Genomic DNA, 13,050 nt, shown 5'->3' with positions numbered 1-13,050 from the left:
GTAGAAAACTGGTTTGTCGTGTTTCATTTACCTGCAATTAAACAATATCACCAATCCGAGACAGCATCGTAATACACATTGAAATATATCACACAGTCACCAACGCTGTACAATCAAAGTTTATTAGGACATACAGCAGACATTACAGAAGAAAAAAAATCCATATTTGTGCCAAGCTATGGTACCAACAGTCAGTGGGCCCTGCTTAGCAAAAATTAGACCCATACAGTGTTTGTGTGCTTTGTATCTGTTGTGCAACAACCGGTCCTGCTTCCAAAAGTATTTACACATTTAAGTCTGCAAAAATAGTTTGTTGGTGGGTAGCTGTTTTGTGTGGGATTTAGTAGTTTTACTACATCCAAACATCTTTCATTCAAATTGAATTCATGATTTATGATACATATTTAATCCGTCTGTAAAGACTGTGGTTCTGGGCTGATGGTTCTCTTGTCTCAGCACTTGAACATGTAACAGGCATTGAAGGTGCATGGCACCCATAAGAGAGTAAAAGTATTTAAAAACATGACCAATACTGATACCATCTAAATAGACAGGACATACAACAACATTTCTGTGTAGAAATCAAACGAATCTGGACAAAACAAAAGCAATCACTTGAAACGTTTGCTTATCTTACAAACCAAATGTAATACTAAGATGCATTTCACATTTTAATGTGACATGCCAAACTCATTTCATTTCAAATCCTGTTGCTAGTTGAAAAGAGTTTAAAGTCCGTAGTAGTCTCACATGAAAACTTGACAGCTGTCTGTGTAAGTGTATGTAACAAGTCCAAAGTCATGATCAGTATTTAGAAAGTGGTCTCCCCCACAGGGGCAGCAAAGGCAGCCACGGCATCCTGTGGGGCCTCTGACGCCACCTGCTGACCATTTTGCACACAGATCTCATTCACCAAAGGCCCATTGGCCTCCTTCCATTCTCTGAACCTGACTGACGTAAGTTCAGGGTCGGACAGCACCTGCTCGAGTGCCTGTAGATCTGCCTGTTTGGACTGGGATGGAAAAGATAACAGACAAAATCAGATACGTGTTTTAAAAAAAAGATAGATAAGGGGAAAAAAAATGTACCTTTAATGTGCTGTTCAGCGTCCTGATCAGATGCAGTTTATCATTGACGGTGTGGTTTTTGCAGCGCTTTATAAAGGAGGCTCTGAATTCCCTTTTTGTGGATGGTTTACGGTCCCCTATAGGTGAGAGACTGGCTTCCTTCAGATGGATGTAAAGCTTCTCCATCTCGTCGGAGCTGGTACCGTGATCCCCTGTAGTCGCAAAGTGCATGTGGTGTCATTTCAGACCAGCCAATAGAAAACCTTGGCAGCAATAATACAGTATACACATGATGTCAACACTACGAGTATAGTTGTGTATGTTGATGTGAAACTACGTGAGATGAGACCTCAAGACCTAAATCTAAAAGACTCACCTAGGTCTTCAGCACCTGAAGCCTCCCTTTGTGCCTGTCGTTCCTCATTGGACCCTGTGCCAGCAGACTCAAGAGGAGCTGAACTCTCCGACCCTTCTACCGTCAATGATGGATGTTGATGCAAGTGCACCTGGACTGAGCACACCACTGCCGTTTCGCTAGTGGCAAGAGGTGGGGACGCCTGCGCGACCAGGTCTAACCACGACTGCCGCTGTTTGGAGAGCGATGAAGCGGAGGAGCTGTCCGACGTAATCGTACTGACGGGTGAGGAATGCGAGCCGTTGGCTTCACTGGGGACTGCGGAGGAGTATGGTGGCGGAAGAGTGCCCTGCCAGACCAATATAATCAAGGTGAAGAGCCACTTTAAAAAAAAGTGGGATTTTTATTAGATTTTAAGTATGACACTGACCTGGTGTGTGCTACCAGGGGGACCAGAAGCACCCATAGAGTACGGTGGTGGAGGTATCTCTGTGTTTTCACCTTCTTCTTGGTCACTGGCTTCACTGTAACACTCTGAAAGCACACATTTTTGCAATTTTAAGAAAAATATTGCTCTCAAGTCACACCAATCTCCAAGTAGCATCATGCATGATGTGAGAATAGCACAACAAGCAATTATTGTGAGATGCTCACCTTGCCTCAGAGTTCAGTTCAGCTTTAAAACATTGGTGACCACTGGAATTGTATTACCTCATTTTTTACAGTGTTTAATTGTTATATTATAATAATATTTAAATTGATTAAATAATGATGAGACAGGTTGAGGATGAACAGTCTATACAAATTGTGATAATCCTTGTCGGTTCCCTCACTGAATGAACAAATCATCAGTATTTAAAGGACTGTTTATGGAAACACAAGTAAATATGTTAACGTTTTTGAAAATGCCCATAAAGCCTTTGAACCCAAATGGAAAAACACAGAGCCGAAGAACACTTTATATAGCTTACCAGCTGCAGTGTTTGGTTGTGTGGGCTCATAATGGATCGAGGCAAGCCCGAGCTTATTGAGCCATCTAGAAAACACAGAAACACAAATATAACTCTGTGGGCTTTGTACAAAGTAGCTTGTGTTTTGTTGTTACTTACAAGTTCATTTCTTCGTGGCTCTCAGCAGCAAAATAAAACATCATGACTTGCGGGTGGCAAGCTTTGAATGCACTGGACAAAGAACAGTCAAGTGTTAAGAATAGAGAAGATTGAACAATGAACACGAATACAATGACACATCTTATTCACATTAAATAACACGAGAGGATACTCTTTAGCAGTAAGATTATACAAGTGGGCAACCTTTAATTCAAAATGTTCATGCGACAGACACACTTACTGTTTCTTCTTGCACTCTATGGCTCGGTCTATCATGAAGTTGGTGAGGTCAATGTAGCCCTCGGCTTTCTCTGCCTGCAACACACATGCATATTGAACAACGATGAGCATGAAAACAAGCGAATGACTTCTAGCCACTTCCTGACAAAGCCGCTGTGTTGTTGGCTACTTTGTGTATTTCCTCTCGCTGTGTGCCTGTGACATTTACAAAATCTAACATGTCAGTCAGACGGCTTTCAGCCCAGCAGTGGAGTTGACTTCTAAAGACAGGCTGGAGAGGAGACGGCTGTGTTGGTGTGAGTCATCACTGAGGTGAATGTGGTGCGGTGCAATATTTGGTAAAGCTGCACCATCTAATATGCAATGCAAGAGCTGTATCAAAAAAAAAACCTCCCTATAAGCAGCTAATCGTGCTAAGCAGGGTGTACCCGAGCTGGGAAAAGGTGCAGCTTTCTCCTGTCTCCGAAGGAATAAAAAAAAATAAAAAATAAAATCTGTACACTTAATGCTATGTATTAAATGGAATGACATGCATACAAGGTTACACTGAAGTACATCAAATATTTACAGCATCATAGTTGATGTCATGACAACATGAAAAGGAGTAGGCAAAAAGAGAGCTTATTTAATCCTACTCCTTCACAGAGTAGATACTTCATCAGCGAATATATTAACTAAATAAAGACTCACGTAAGAAAAGAGAATGCTCACCAGGGGATTTGTGTACCAATACAGTGCAGTCTTCTTCAGGACAAACCAGAACTTCTTCCATTTGATACCCAAGAAGCCCTTGTTCTCCTTCTTCCTGTACAGCCAGCCTTGGTGGTCTGGCTGACCCAGCTCTTTGACTGACACACGCCTCCTGCTCATCGTACCATTGCCTGCGCACATATGAGACACAAGCCACAGTCACACAGATGTATAGTTCTACAAGTTAAAGAACATGTGAAAGCCCCAAACATTTCCATCCTAAAAAAAACAGGTCACAAAGTGCTAAAGTCACACCCACAATTACTGTATATATTTTTGAAATGCGATGCTATATTTAGCCTACCTGTTCCAGATATGGTTCACAATATGAAAATGAAAAACAAATTAACTTCCACTGACTACTGAGAACATTTACAGTCACACAACGCATACAGTAATAGCCCTGCCAACTTGATGCACGCCCACAGAGCCTCAAAATTACAGTTGAGGGACCCAGCGGACAATCTGATGTAGACTGGAAGTTGATAACTTACCTCCCCGGCTCTTCTTCTTGGATTTGTGTCGCAGGGAGACCTTAAGCATCACAGAAAAGAGGAGAGAGAAAGGGTGAGAGGGGTCAGTGACTAGACTGACCGAGACACTCACAAAGAAGAGTCAGTGAAGAACATCCTCTTTTAGGCAGCAAGTAGCATGTGTACACACACTCCCCTCCGTAGCTGCTATCTCTCCACACTTGCACACTCACAGGCGTGCATGCATATTCATGCACACACACACAATTGTATCTAAATTAATTTTTATGCTATGGCTCTTGCTGCAAATCAACTATGTAAAGGTTAAATTATATTTTTCAGGATATACAGGATCAGTTTCACCATTTAATTTCACCAAAATGCACTAATGTGGACGGCTTTACAACTGTAATGCCTGTGCTTGTGATTAAGGAAGATGTAGTCACCCATGCAATTCCAACTGCATATGGAAGATATTTTTACGACATTCTTGTTTCGTTTACGCAGACATGGAATGATCATGGAAGTTTTTTCCGTGTGTGTGGAGAATGTGTATTTACGGCTAAAAACATAAGTGCTTCTCATGTTTTTTTTCACTGGGAATATGTGCATCTTCGTCAGACATTGTAAAACGTACCTTACATTAAAGCCTTAAAACACAACGTGGTGAAAATATACTCATCGAGCCGGAGTCGAGGACATACACACCCAACCACTTAGTGTGCTAAACTAAGCTAACCCCTGCTGGGTTCCGTTCACTATCTGTAAAAGTAGATTCAGCCAACTTTTGTTTTTCACCATTTCAACCCGTTTAGGCTTATTTACTTATCATTTATACCAGTATAAGTCATTTTTTTAATCATTGGAAGACTCTATACTGGTATACCAGTATATAAAAATATCGCTCAACCCTAATGGCAACTGTCTTCCCTAACCACGGAATGCCTCTTTGGTGGCGTCTTTTGGTGTTAGAAATAAACCTTCCAAATCAAACTGTCATAACAGTAACAGCTAAATAAATATTGATACCATAAAAAGAATATAAAAGAATTTACTACTACAAGCCTAGTGTGTGATTGGTGATCAATAGTTTACAGCATTTCACCCCATTTTATAAAACAAATAATCATACTTACAGGGTTGTAGTCATCTGCAGCCATGGCGGGTGACACAGAAATAGGGAAGGCAGCCTGATGAAGGAGACAAAAAGTTTTTTTTTTTTTACATTTATCATCAACTAAATTGGTTGACAATCTTAAAACTCCCTGACAAATACGCAAATAATTATGTTGTTGTTTTTCTTTCGGCTTTTTCCAGTTACGGAGTCGCCACGTAAAACCGCCTAATGGAAAAAAACAGATTTAAAAAGTGAAAAGATTCCCTTCCCCTCACTGAAACTACGTAAGAGGAACTGAACAGGAAACAGCTGGGCACACAAAAGATGGACGAGACATTTTTAAACTGCTGTTATATTAAACACTTAAAAAAGAGGAGCTGAATTGTAGTGCCCCCCCCTTTCTTTAAATGTGGTTGACAATTTTCCTCTACAGTCTTGAAGGTGACGGGAACTTGCATGAAATGGTACATGATGACTTCCCAACAAGAGAAAACTAATGTGGTTCTAAAATTGAACATCATGTTCCACTCAAGTATTGGCGATGACGGTAGTAAAAAAAACAGACTAAAGACAAAGACAAAAAAAAGAAAAAAATCTCAAAAAAATCGGACATCCTTTGGAGAAAACCCCACCAAACTACAGTCATAGTCATACAGAGTACAATAAAAAAGATCAATAAACCCGCATAAGTGATCATTTATGCCTTCATTGGCAAAAAATAGTTTGTTATTTTTTAAAGGTGGGGGAAAACCACGATTGTTGATAAACGACACTGACTCACAGCTTTCAAGTTGCATCGTCAGCAATTGGTTACCTCCACAACACGCCTCCAAAATGCCAGGGATAATTACCAATGTCATAGGCAGACAGTGAGGCCAAAGTGTCGCAGTTTATACTTCTCATTTTATCCACCTCGGTCATCTGTGACATCAACAATTATTGAGAAATCCTAGCACCCACTTGACTCACTTCCTCAGCAAACTTAACTTCCTTATTTTTAAAGTCGCCAAGACAATATTACTTATAAAATACTACAAACAACCATCTTGAAGTCAGAGTGTTCTAAAACTAAATTAACAAGCTTCCAATTGGCTATGTATGTGCAGTAAATGTGAATGGCGGTCATTAAACACCACACAGGCTCTAAATAACACAAAACAGTTGATTTGTTTAAAAGGTACAATCACACAATGCAATCTCAGAAAACCACAAGATGACAACGATAACATGAGGAAGATGCATACCTGTTAAAGGACCTTCACAACTTTAGTATCCACTGTGGTCTTAAAGCTGGACTAATGACTAAATCAAAACGCCTGTGTGTGTGTGTGAGTGTGTGTGTGAGTGTGTGTGTGTTGCACAACACTAACAGTAGCATCCTGACTGCTTTTCCGGGTGTCATAAGCTTGTGTAGCCGCCAGTGGGAGATAAATTGGGCCACGGTCGCCCACGTCAACCGACACAAACAAATAATATGCAATTTATTGACGTATGTTTCCTGTTGAAATGTTATCTGCCGCTATGATTCTCTCTGAGCTATCAACGAGCATTGGATCTAATACAGTAAAAGTGAAAATGCACTTATAGTAAAGCTGATCGTGTCGAAAGTGCGGCCAGGGGAGCGCTGCAGCTTATTTGCTTATTGTAGAAATATAATTAAACAGCAAAAACCGGGAATAGAGAATAGAGCAAAAGGGCACAATTTAAAGAGAAAAAGAGTGAAATGTTGACACTACTATATACGTATATTAACAGCTTTGTCTTTAAATATGCAGTCGACCCTTGCTACATATATCGCCGTGGTAATATCGCATTTTTTCAAAATACAATTAATAAATTATGGCTGTTTCGTGGTTGACAATGGCTTACAATTTAGTCACAAAATATCGAAAGACAACTTATATGTGGTATTCTGGTCACTAGGCATCAGTAATGTTCTGAGACATGACGTTACATTACATTACCTTTCACGCTGCTGGGAGACTGGCTACGGAGCCAGGAGAACCGAGTCGACATGCCGTGGATGAGATCGACAAAAAGTTCTCCTTTTATTCCGTGTGGACGTGGTAGGTTTTCGGCTTTGTTGTCCTTATTCCCAACAACACTTAAATAAAACACTTTAGTTGAGAATAAGTAGAATTGAGAGGCTAATTACCCCGATAGCTTGTTATGCTAGCGGCAGCCATTGTTGTTTCTGCAGTGTAGCAATGTGATGTTAACAAATAATTCATTTTGATCTTGTTAATCATATACTGTATCTTGTACTTATATATTAATTAGAAAACATTTGTGCCACTTTTTACTCTTATTTAGTTACTTTCTACTTCTGACTAAGCTAGCTACAAACTATGTTAACTAATACACGTTCTTATCCTTTTCTTGGGGTAGGCTTAATGCAATACCCTACGGCGAAACAATTAGCCCAAAAGGCATTGTTTAGACGTCAAAACCATTTCGCATTTTGAACTTATAAATGTAGAAAACACACACAGTTTATGAAACTCTACTCTATTTTTAAACGAATATACCCTCTATAAAGAAAGATTTAAAGTATTACACATTTTAGACGATACCTAAATTCACGACGTGATAGCAAAAAATGACTCCACCTGTCGAAAACGCCACAACCAATATTTTATATAGGCAACGGTTACAAACGATATAGGTGTTTTTTTAAACAATAATTTCCGACCAGCTCACTATATTCTATTTCGATGAATTACTCAGGATTTTAATTTATATTGAAATGCACACCGTGGTGAAGTTAGTTTTACGTTGGACGTTGGATATTCGCCTCCGTAGAAACGGCGGTCGTTCCCCTCACTGTGCCGGGCTGCTCTCTCCTTCTGCGGGGAGCTCACATGGAAGTCCCGCCCTCTATGCCGCTTGTTCTGACTAGGGACCGTCAATAAATTTCCATTCGTTTCTATTCCATTGAAGAGAGTTTGCTAAAAAAAAATTAAATCACACCATAAAATGATCCATAAAGGTGTTAAATAATTAGTCATACCCTAAAAACATTTGACACGCCCATTTTTAGAAGTTTTATATTTTATTGGGCTTCATATGACCTTTTAACATGAAAAAATTGAAAGACTTTGTATTATAGCATGCAGGCCATGCGACCTTGGCACTTCAAATCATTTTATGTTAATCACTTTATATTAATATTACAATGCATACCTTAAACTGTTGGTGAGCTATAACAGATTAATTATTTGAGTGGTGTTCTCGCTGCTTTCAGGGAAAAGACACTGGTATATTTGCTCCAGGGCCACCAGACTGGTAGACAGCCTGTATCCTCAAAACAACTGTAACTGCTAAAGGGACACCATTTGTCAGATTGTTTTCACTGTCCCCATCTCATGTCCTGCACTGCCCTTTACAGCTGCTGAACTTTGGGTTACTGTGTTATTACTTTCTGCACAAATTATTGCTGGAGTATTAAAAAGCAGTATATTAATTTTATCTGTGAAGTTTGGGTGTTATACGAGTGCTATGCTGCATAAAAAGTCATTGACAAATGTATTGATTGAATTATTGGGCTAATATTTTGAATTACTTACAATAAATCCATTTCATATGAAAACTGGCCTCGTAGTACGATGCACACCTTTTTGTTTTTCAAATAATGTTTAATCTGATTTAATATGAATTTGTTACACAAGTCATTATAAATACTGTCCAGGTCATATGACCTTTGACCTCCCAACCACCTTGTATCAGTAGGAATTGTCTGCTAGTACCATACATGCCTTATTGCTTTGCTACTCAACTTTGCTAGGATTTTATATAATTTTTTTTACACAAATTATTACCAATAGCTTCCAGGTCATGTGGCCTTTGATCTCCAAACCACTTTGTATCAGTAGAAATTGTCTGCTAGTACTATACACGTCTTTTTGCTTTGCTACTCAACTTTGCTAGGATTTTTGATGATTTTTTTCCACAAATCATTATCAATAGCTTCCAGGTCATATGACCCTTGACCTCCAAACCACTTTGTATCAGTTGGACTTGTCTGTTAGTACCATAAAAGCCTTATTGCATTGCTACACAACTTTGCTGGGATTTTATATATTTTTTTTACACAAATCATTACCAATATTTTCCAGGTCATGTGACCTTTGACCTCCAAACCCCCTTGTATCAGTAGGACTTGTCTGCTAGTACCATACACGCCTTTTTACTTTTATACTTAGCTTTGCTAGGATTTTAAATGAATTTTTTACACAAATCATTACCAATAGCTTCCAGGTCATATGACCTTTGACCTCCAACCCACCTTGTATCAGTAGGACTTGTCTGCTCGTATCATAGACGCCTTATTGCTTTGCTACTCAACTTTGCTAGGATTTTATATAATTTTTTTTACACAAATTATTACCAATAGCTTCCAGGTCATGTGGCCTTTGATCTCCAAACCACTTTGTATCAGTAGAAATTGTCTGCGAGTACTATACACGTCTTTTTGCTTTGCTACTTAACTTTGCTAGGATTTTTGATGATTTTTTTTCACAAATCATTATCAATAGCTTCCAGGTCATATGACCCTTGACCTCCAAACCACTTTGTATCAGTTGGACTTGTCTGTTAGTACCATAAAAGCCTTATTGCATTGCTACACAACTTTGCTGGGATTTTATATAATTTTTTTACACAAATCATTACCAATATTTTCCAGGTCATGTGACCTTTGACCTCCAAACCACCTTGTATCAGTAGGACTTGTCTGCTCGTACCATACACGCCTTTTTACTTTTGTACTTAGCTTTGCTAGGATTTTAAATGAATTTTTTACACAAATCATTACCAATAGCTTCCAGGTCATATGACCTTTGACCTCTAAACCACCTTGTATCAGTAGGACTTGTCTGCTCGTATCATACAAGCCTTATTGCTTTGCTACTCAACTTTGCTGGGATTTTATATAATTTTTTGAAATTAAATTCTATCAATAGCTTCCAAGTCATGTGACCTTTGACCTCCACACTACTTTGTATCAGTGGGCCTTGTCTGCTAGTACTATACATGTCTTTTTACTTTGCTACTTAACTTTGCTAGGATTTTATATGAATTTTTTACACAAATCATTACCAATATTTTCCAGGTCATGTGACCTTTGACCTCTAAACCACCTTGTATCAGTAGGACTTGTCTGCTCGTATCATACACGCCTTATTGCTTTGCTGCTCAACTTTGCTGGGATTTTATATAATTTTTTAAAATTAAATTCTATCAATAGCTTCCAGGTCATGTGATCTTTGACCTCCAAACTACTTTGTGTCAGTAGGACTTGTCTGCTTGTATCATACACGCCTTATTGCTTTGCTACTCAACTTTGCTGGGATTTTATATAATTTTTTTAAATTAAATTCTATCAATAGCTTCCAGGTCATGTGACCTTTGACCTCTAAACTACTTTGTATCAGTGGGCCTTGTCTGCTAGTACTATACACGTCTTTTTACTTTGCTACTTAACTTTCCTAGGATTTTTGATGAATTTTTTACTCAAATCATTACCAATATTTTCCAGGTCATGTGACCTTTGACCTCCAAACCACTTTATATCAGTAGGACTTGTCTGCTTTTATCATACACGCCTTATTGCTTTGCTACTCAACTTTGCTGGGATTTTATATAATTTTTTGAAATTAAATTCTATCAATAGCTTCCAGGTCATGTGACCTTTGACCTCCAAACTACTTTTTATCAGTAGGACTTGTCTGCTAGTGCTATACACGCCTTATTGCTTTGCTACTCAACTTTGCTGGGATTTTATATAATTTTTTGACATTAAATTCTATCAATACCTTCCAGGTCATGTGACATTTGACCTCCAAACTACTTTGTATCAGTGGGTCTTGTCTGCTAGTACCATACACGTCTTTTTGCTTTGCTACTTAACTTTGCTAGGATTTTTGATGAATTTTTTACACAAATCATTACCAATATTTTCCAGGTCATGTGACCTTTGACTTCCAAACCACCTTGTATCAGTCGGACTTGTCTGCTAGTACCATACACGCCTTTTTGCTTTGCTGCTTAACTTTGCTAGGATTTTATATGATTTTTTACACAAATCATTACCAATAGCCTCTAGGTCATGTGACCTTTGACCTCCAAACCACTTTGGATCAGTAGGACTTGTCTGCTAGTATCATACACGCCTTATTGCTTTGTTACTCAACTTTGCTGAGATTTTATATATTTTTTTAAACTGAACTATGATCAATAGCTTCCAGGTCATGTGACCTTTGACCTCCAAACTACTTTGTATCAGTAGGACTTGTCTACTAGTACTATACACGTTTGGAGGTCAAAGGTCACATGACCTAGAAGCTATTGGTAATGATTTGTGTAAAAAATTTATATAAAATCCTGGCAAAGTTAAGTAGCAAAGCAAAAAGGCGTGTATGGTACTAGCAGACAATTCCTATTGATACAAGGCGGTTTGGAGGTCAAAGGTCACATGACCTGGAAAATATTGGTAATGATTTGTGTAAAAAAATAATTAAAAATCCTAGGAAAGTTAAGTAGCAAAGCAAAAAGACGTGTATGGTACTAGCAGACAAGTCCTACTGATACAAAGTAGTTTGGCGGTCAAAGGTCACATGACCTGGAAGCTATTAATAGAATTTAAATTCAAAAAATTATATAAAATCCCAGCAAAGTTGAGTAGCTAAGCAATAAAGCGTGTATGATACAAGCAGACAAGTCCTACTGATACAAAGTGGTTTGGAGGTCAAAGGTCACATGACCTGGAAGCTATTAATAGAATTTAAATTCAAAAAATTATATAAAATCCCAGCAAAGTTGAGTAGCAAAGCAACAAGGCGTGTATGATAGGAGCAGACATGTCCTACTGATACAAAGTGGTTTGGAGGTCAAAGGTCACATGACCTGGAAGCTATTGGTAATGATTTGTCTAAAAAATTCATATAAAATCCTAGCATAGCTAAGTAGCAAAGCAAAAAGACATGTATGGTACTAGCAGACAAGTCCTACTGATACAAGGTGGTTTGGCGGTCAAAGATCACATGACCTGGACAATATTGGCAATGATTTATGTAAAAAATTCATTAAAAATCCTAGCAAAGTTAAGTAGCAAAGCAAAAAGACGTGTATGGTCCTAGCAGACAAGTCCTACTGATACAAAGTAGTTTGGCGGTCAAAGGTCACATGACCTGGAAGCTATTAATAGAATTTAAATTCAAAAAATTATATAAAATCCCAGCAAAGTTGAGTAGCAAAGCAATAAAGCGTGTAAGATACAAACAGACAAGTCCTACTGATACAAAGTGGTTTGGAGGTCAAAGGTCACATGACCTAGAAGCTATTGGTAATGATTTGTGTAAAAAATTTATATAAAATCCTGGCAAAGTTAAGTAGCAAAGCAAAAAGGCGTGTATGGTACTAGCAGACAAGTCCTACTGATACAAGGTGGTTTGGAGGTCAAAGGTCACATGACCTGGAAAATATTGGCAATGATTTGTGTAAGAAATTCATTAAAAATCCTAGCAAAGTTAAGTAGCAAAGCAAAAAGACGTGTATGGTACTAGCAGACAAGTCCTACTGATACAAAGTAGTTTGGCGGTCAAAGGTCACATGACCTGGAAGCTATTAATAGAATTTAATTTCAAAAAATTATATAAAATCCCAGCAAAGTTGAGTAGCAAAGCAATAAAGCGTGTAAGATACAAACAGACAAGTCCTACTGATACAAAGTGGTTTGGAGGTCAAAGGTCACATGACCTAGAAGCTATTGGTAATGATTTGTGTAAAAAATTTATATAAAATCCTGGCAAAGTTAAGTAGCAAAGCAAAAAGGCGTGTATGGTACTAGCAGACAAGTCCTACTGATACAAGGTGGTTTGGAGGTCAAAGGTCACATGACCTGGAAAATATTGGCAATGATTTGTGTAAGAAATTCATTAAA

At 38.3% G+C, this 13,050-nt stretch overlaps 1 protein-coding gene across 2 annotated transcripts in view; it reads right to left on the bottom strand.

Annotated features, from left to right (window-relative positions):
* Positions 1 to 101: 101 nt before the first annotated feature.
* The window catches only part of LOC131140298 (connector enhancer of kinase suppressor of ras 3-like), a 50,023-nt gene continuing 37,074 nt past the window's right edge, over positions 102 to 13,050 (bottom strand). For both annotated transcript variants that reach the window (XM_058090575.1, XM_058090576.1), the window contains exons 16-25: positions 5,131 to 5,184; positions 4,016 to 4,055; positions 3,483 to 3,652; positions 2,773 to 2,846; positions 2,532 to 2,603; positions 2,394 to 2,458; positions 1,853 to 1,956; positions 1,444 to 1,771; positions 1,089 to 1,279; positions 102 to 1,012 (exon numbers count right to left, since the gene is read on the bottom strand). In XM_058090575.1, the coding sequence (XP_057946558.1) occupies positions 812 to 1,012; positions 1,089 to 1,279; positions 1,444 to 1,771; positions 1,853 to 1,956; positions 2,394 to 2,458; positions 2,532 to 2,603; positions 2,773 to 2,846; positions 3,483 to 3,652; positions 4,016 to 4,055; positions 5,131 to 5,184 (1,299 nt within the window). In that variant the 3' untranslated portion in view covers positions 102 to 811. The remainder of the gene's footprint in view (positions 1,013 to 1,088; positions 1,280 to 1,443; positions 1,772 to 1,852; positions 1,957 to 2,393; positions 2,459 to 2,531; positions 2,604 to 2,772; positions 2,847 to 3,482; positions 3,653 to 4,015; positions 4,056 to 5,130; positions 5,185 to 13,050) is intronic.

Source organism: Doryrhamphus excisus, chromosome 13 (assembly GCF_030265055.1).
Source record: "Doryrhamphus excisus isolate RoL2022-K1 chromosome 13, RoL_Dexc_1.0, whole genome shotgun sequence".
Taxonomy (NCBI): Eukaryota; Metazoa; Chordata; class Actinopteri; order Syngnathiformes; family Syngnathidae; genus Doryrhamphus; species Doryrhamphus excisus.
This window is presented reverse-complemented; position numbering and strand designations above follow the sequence as displayed.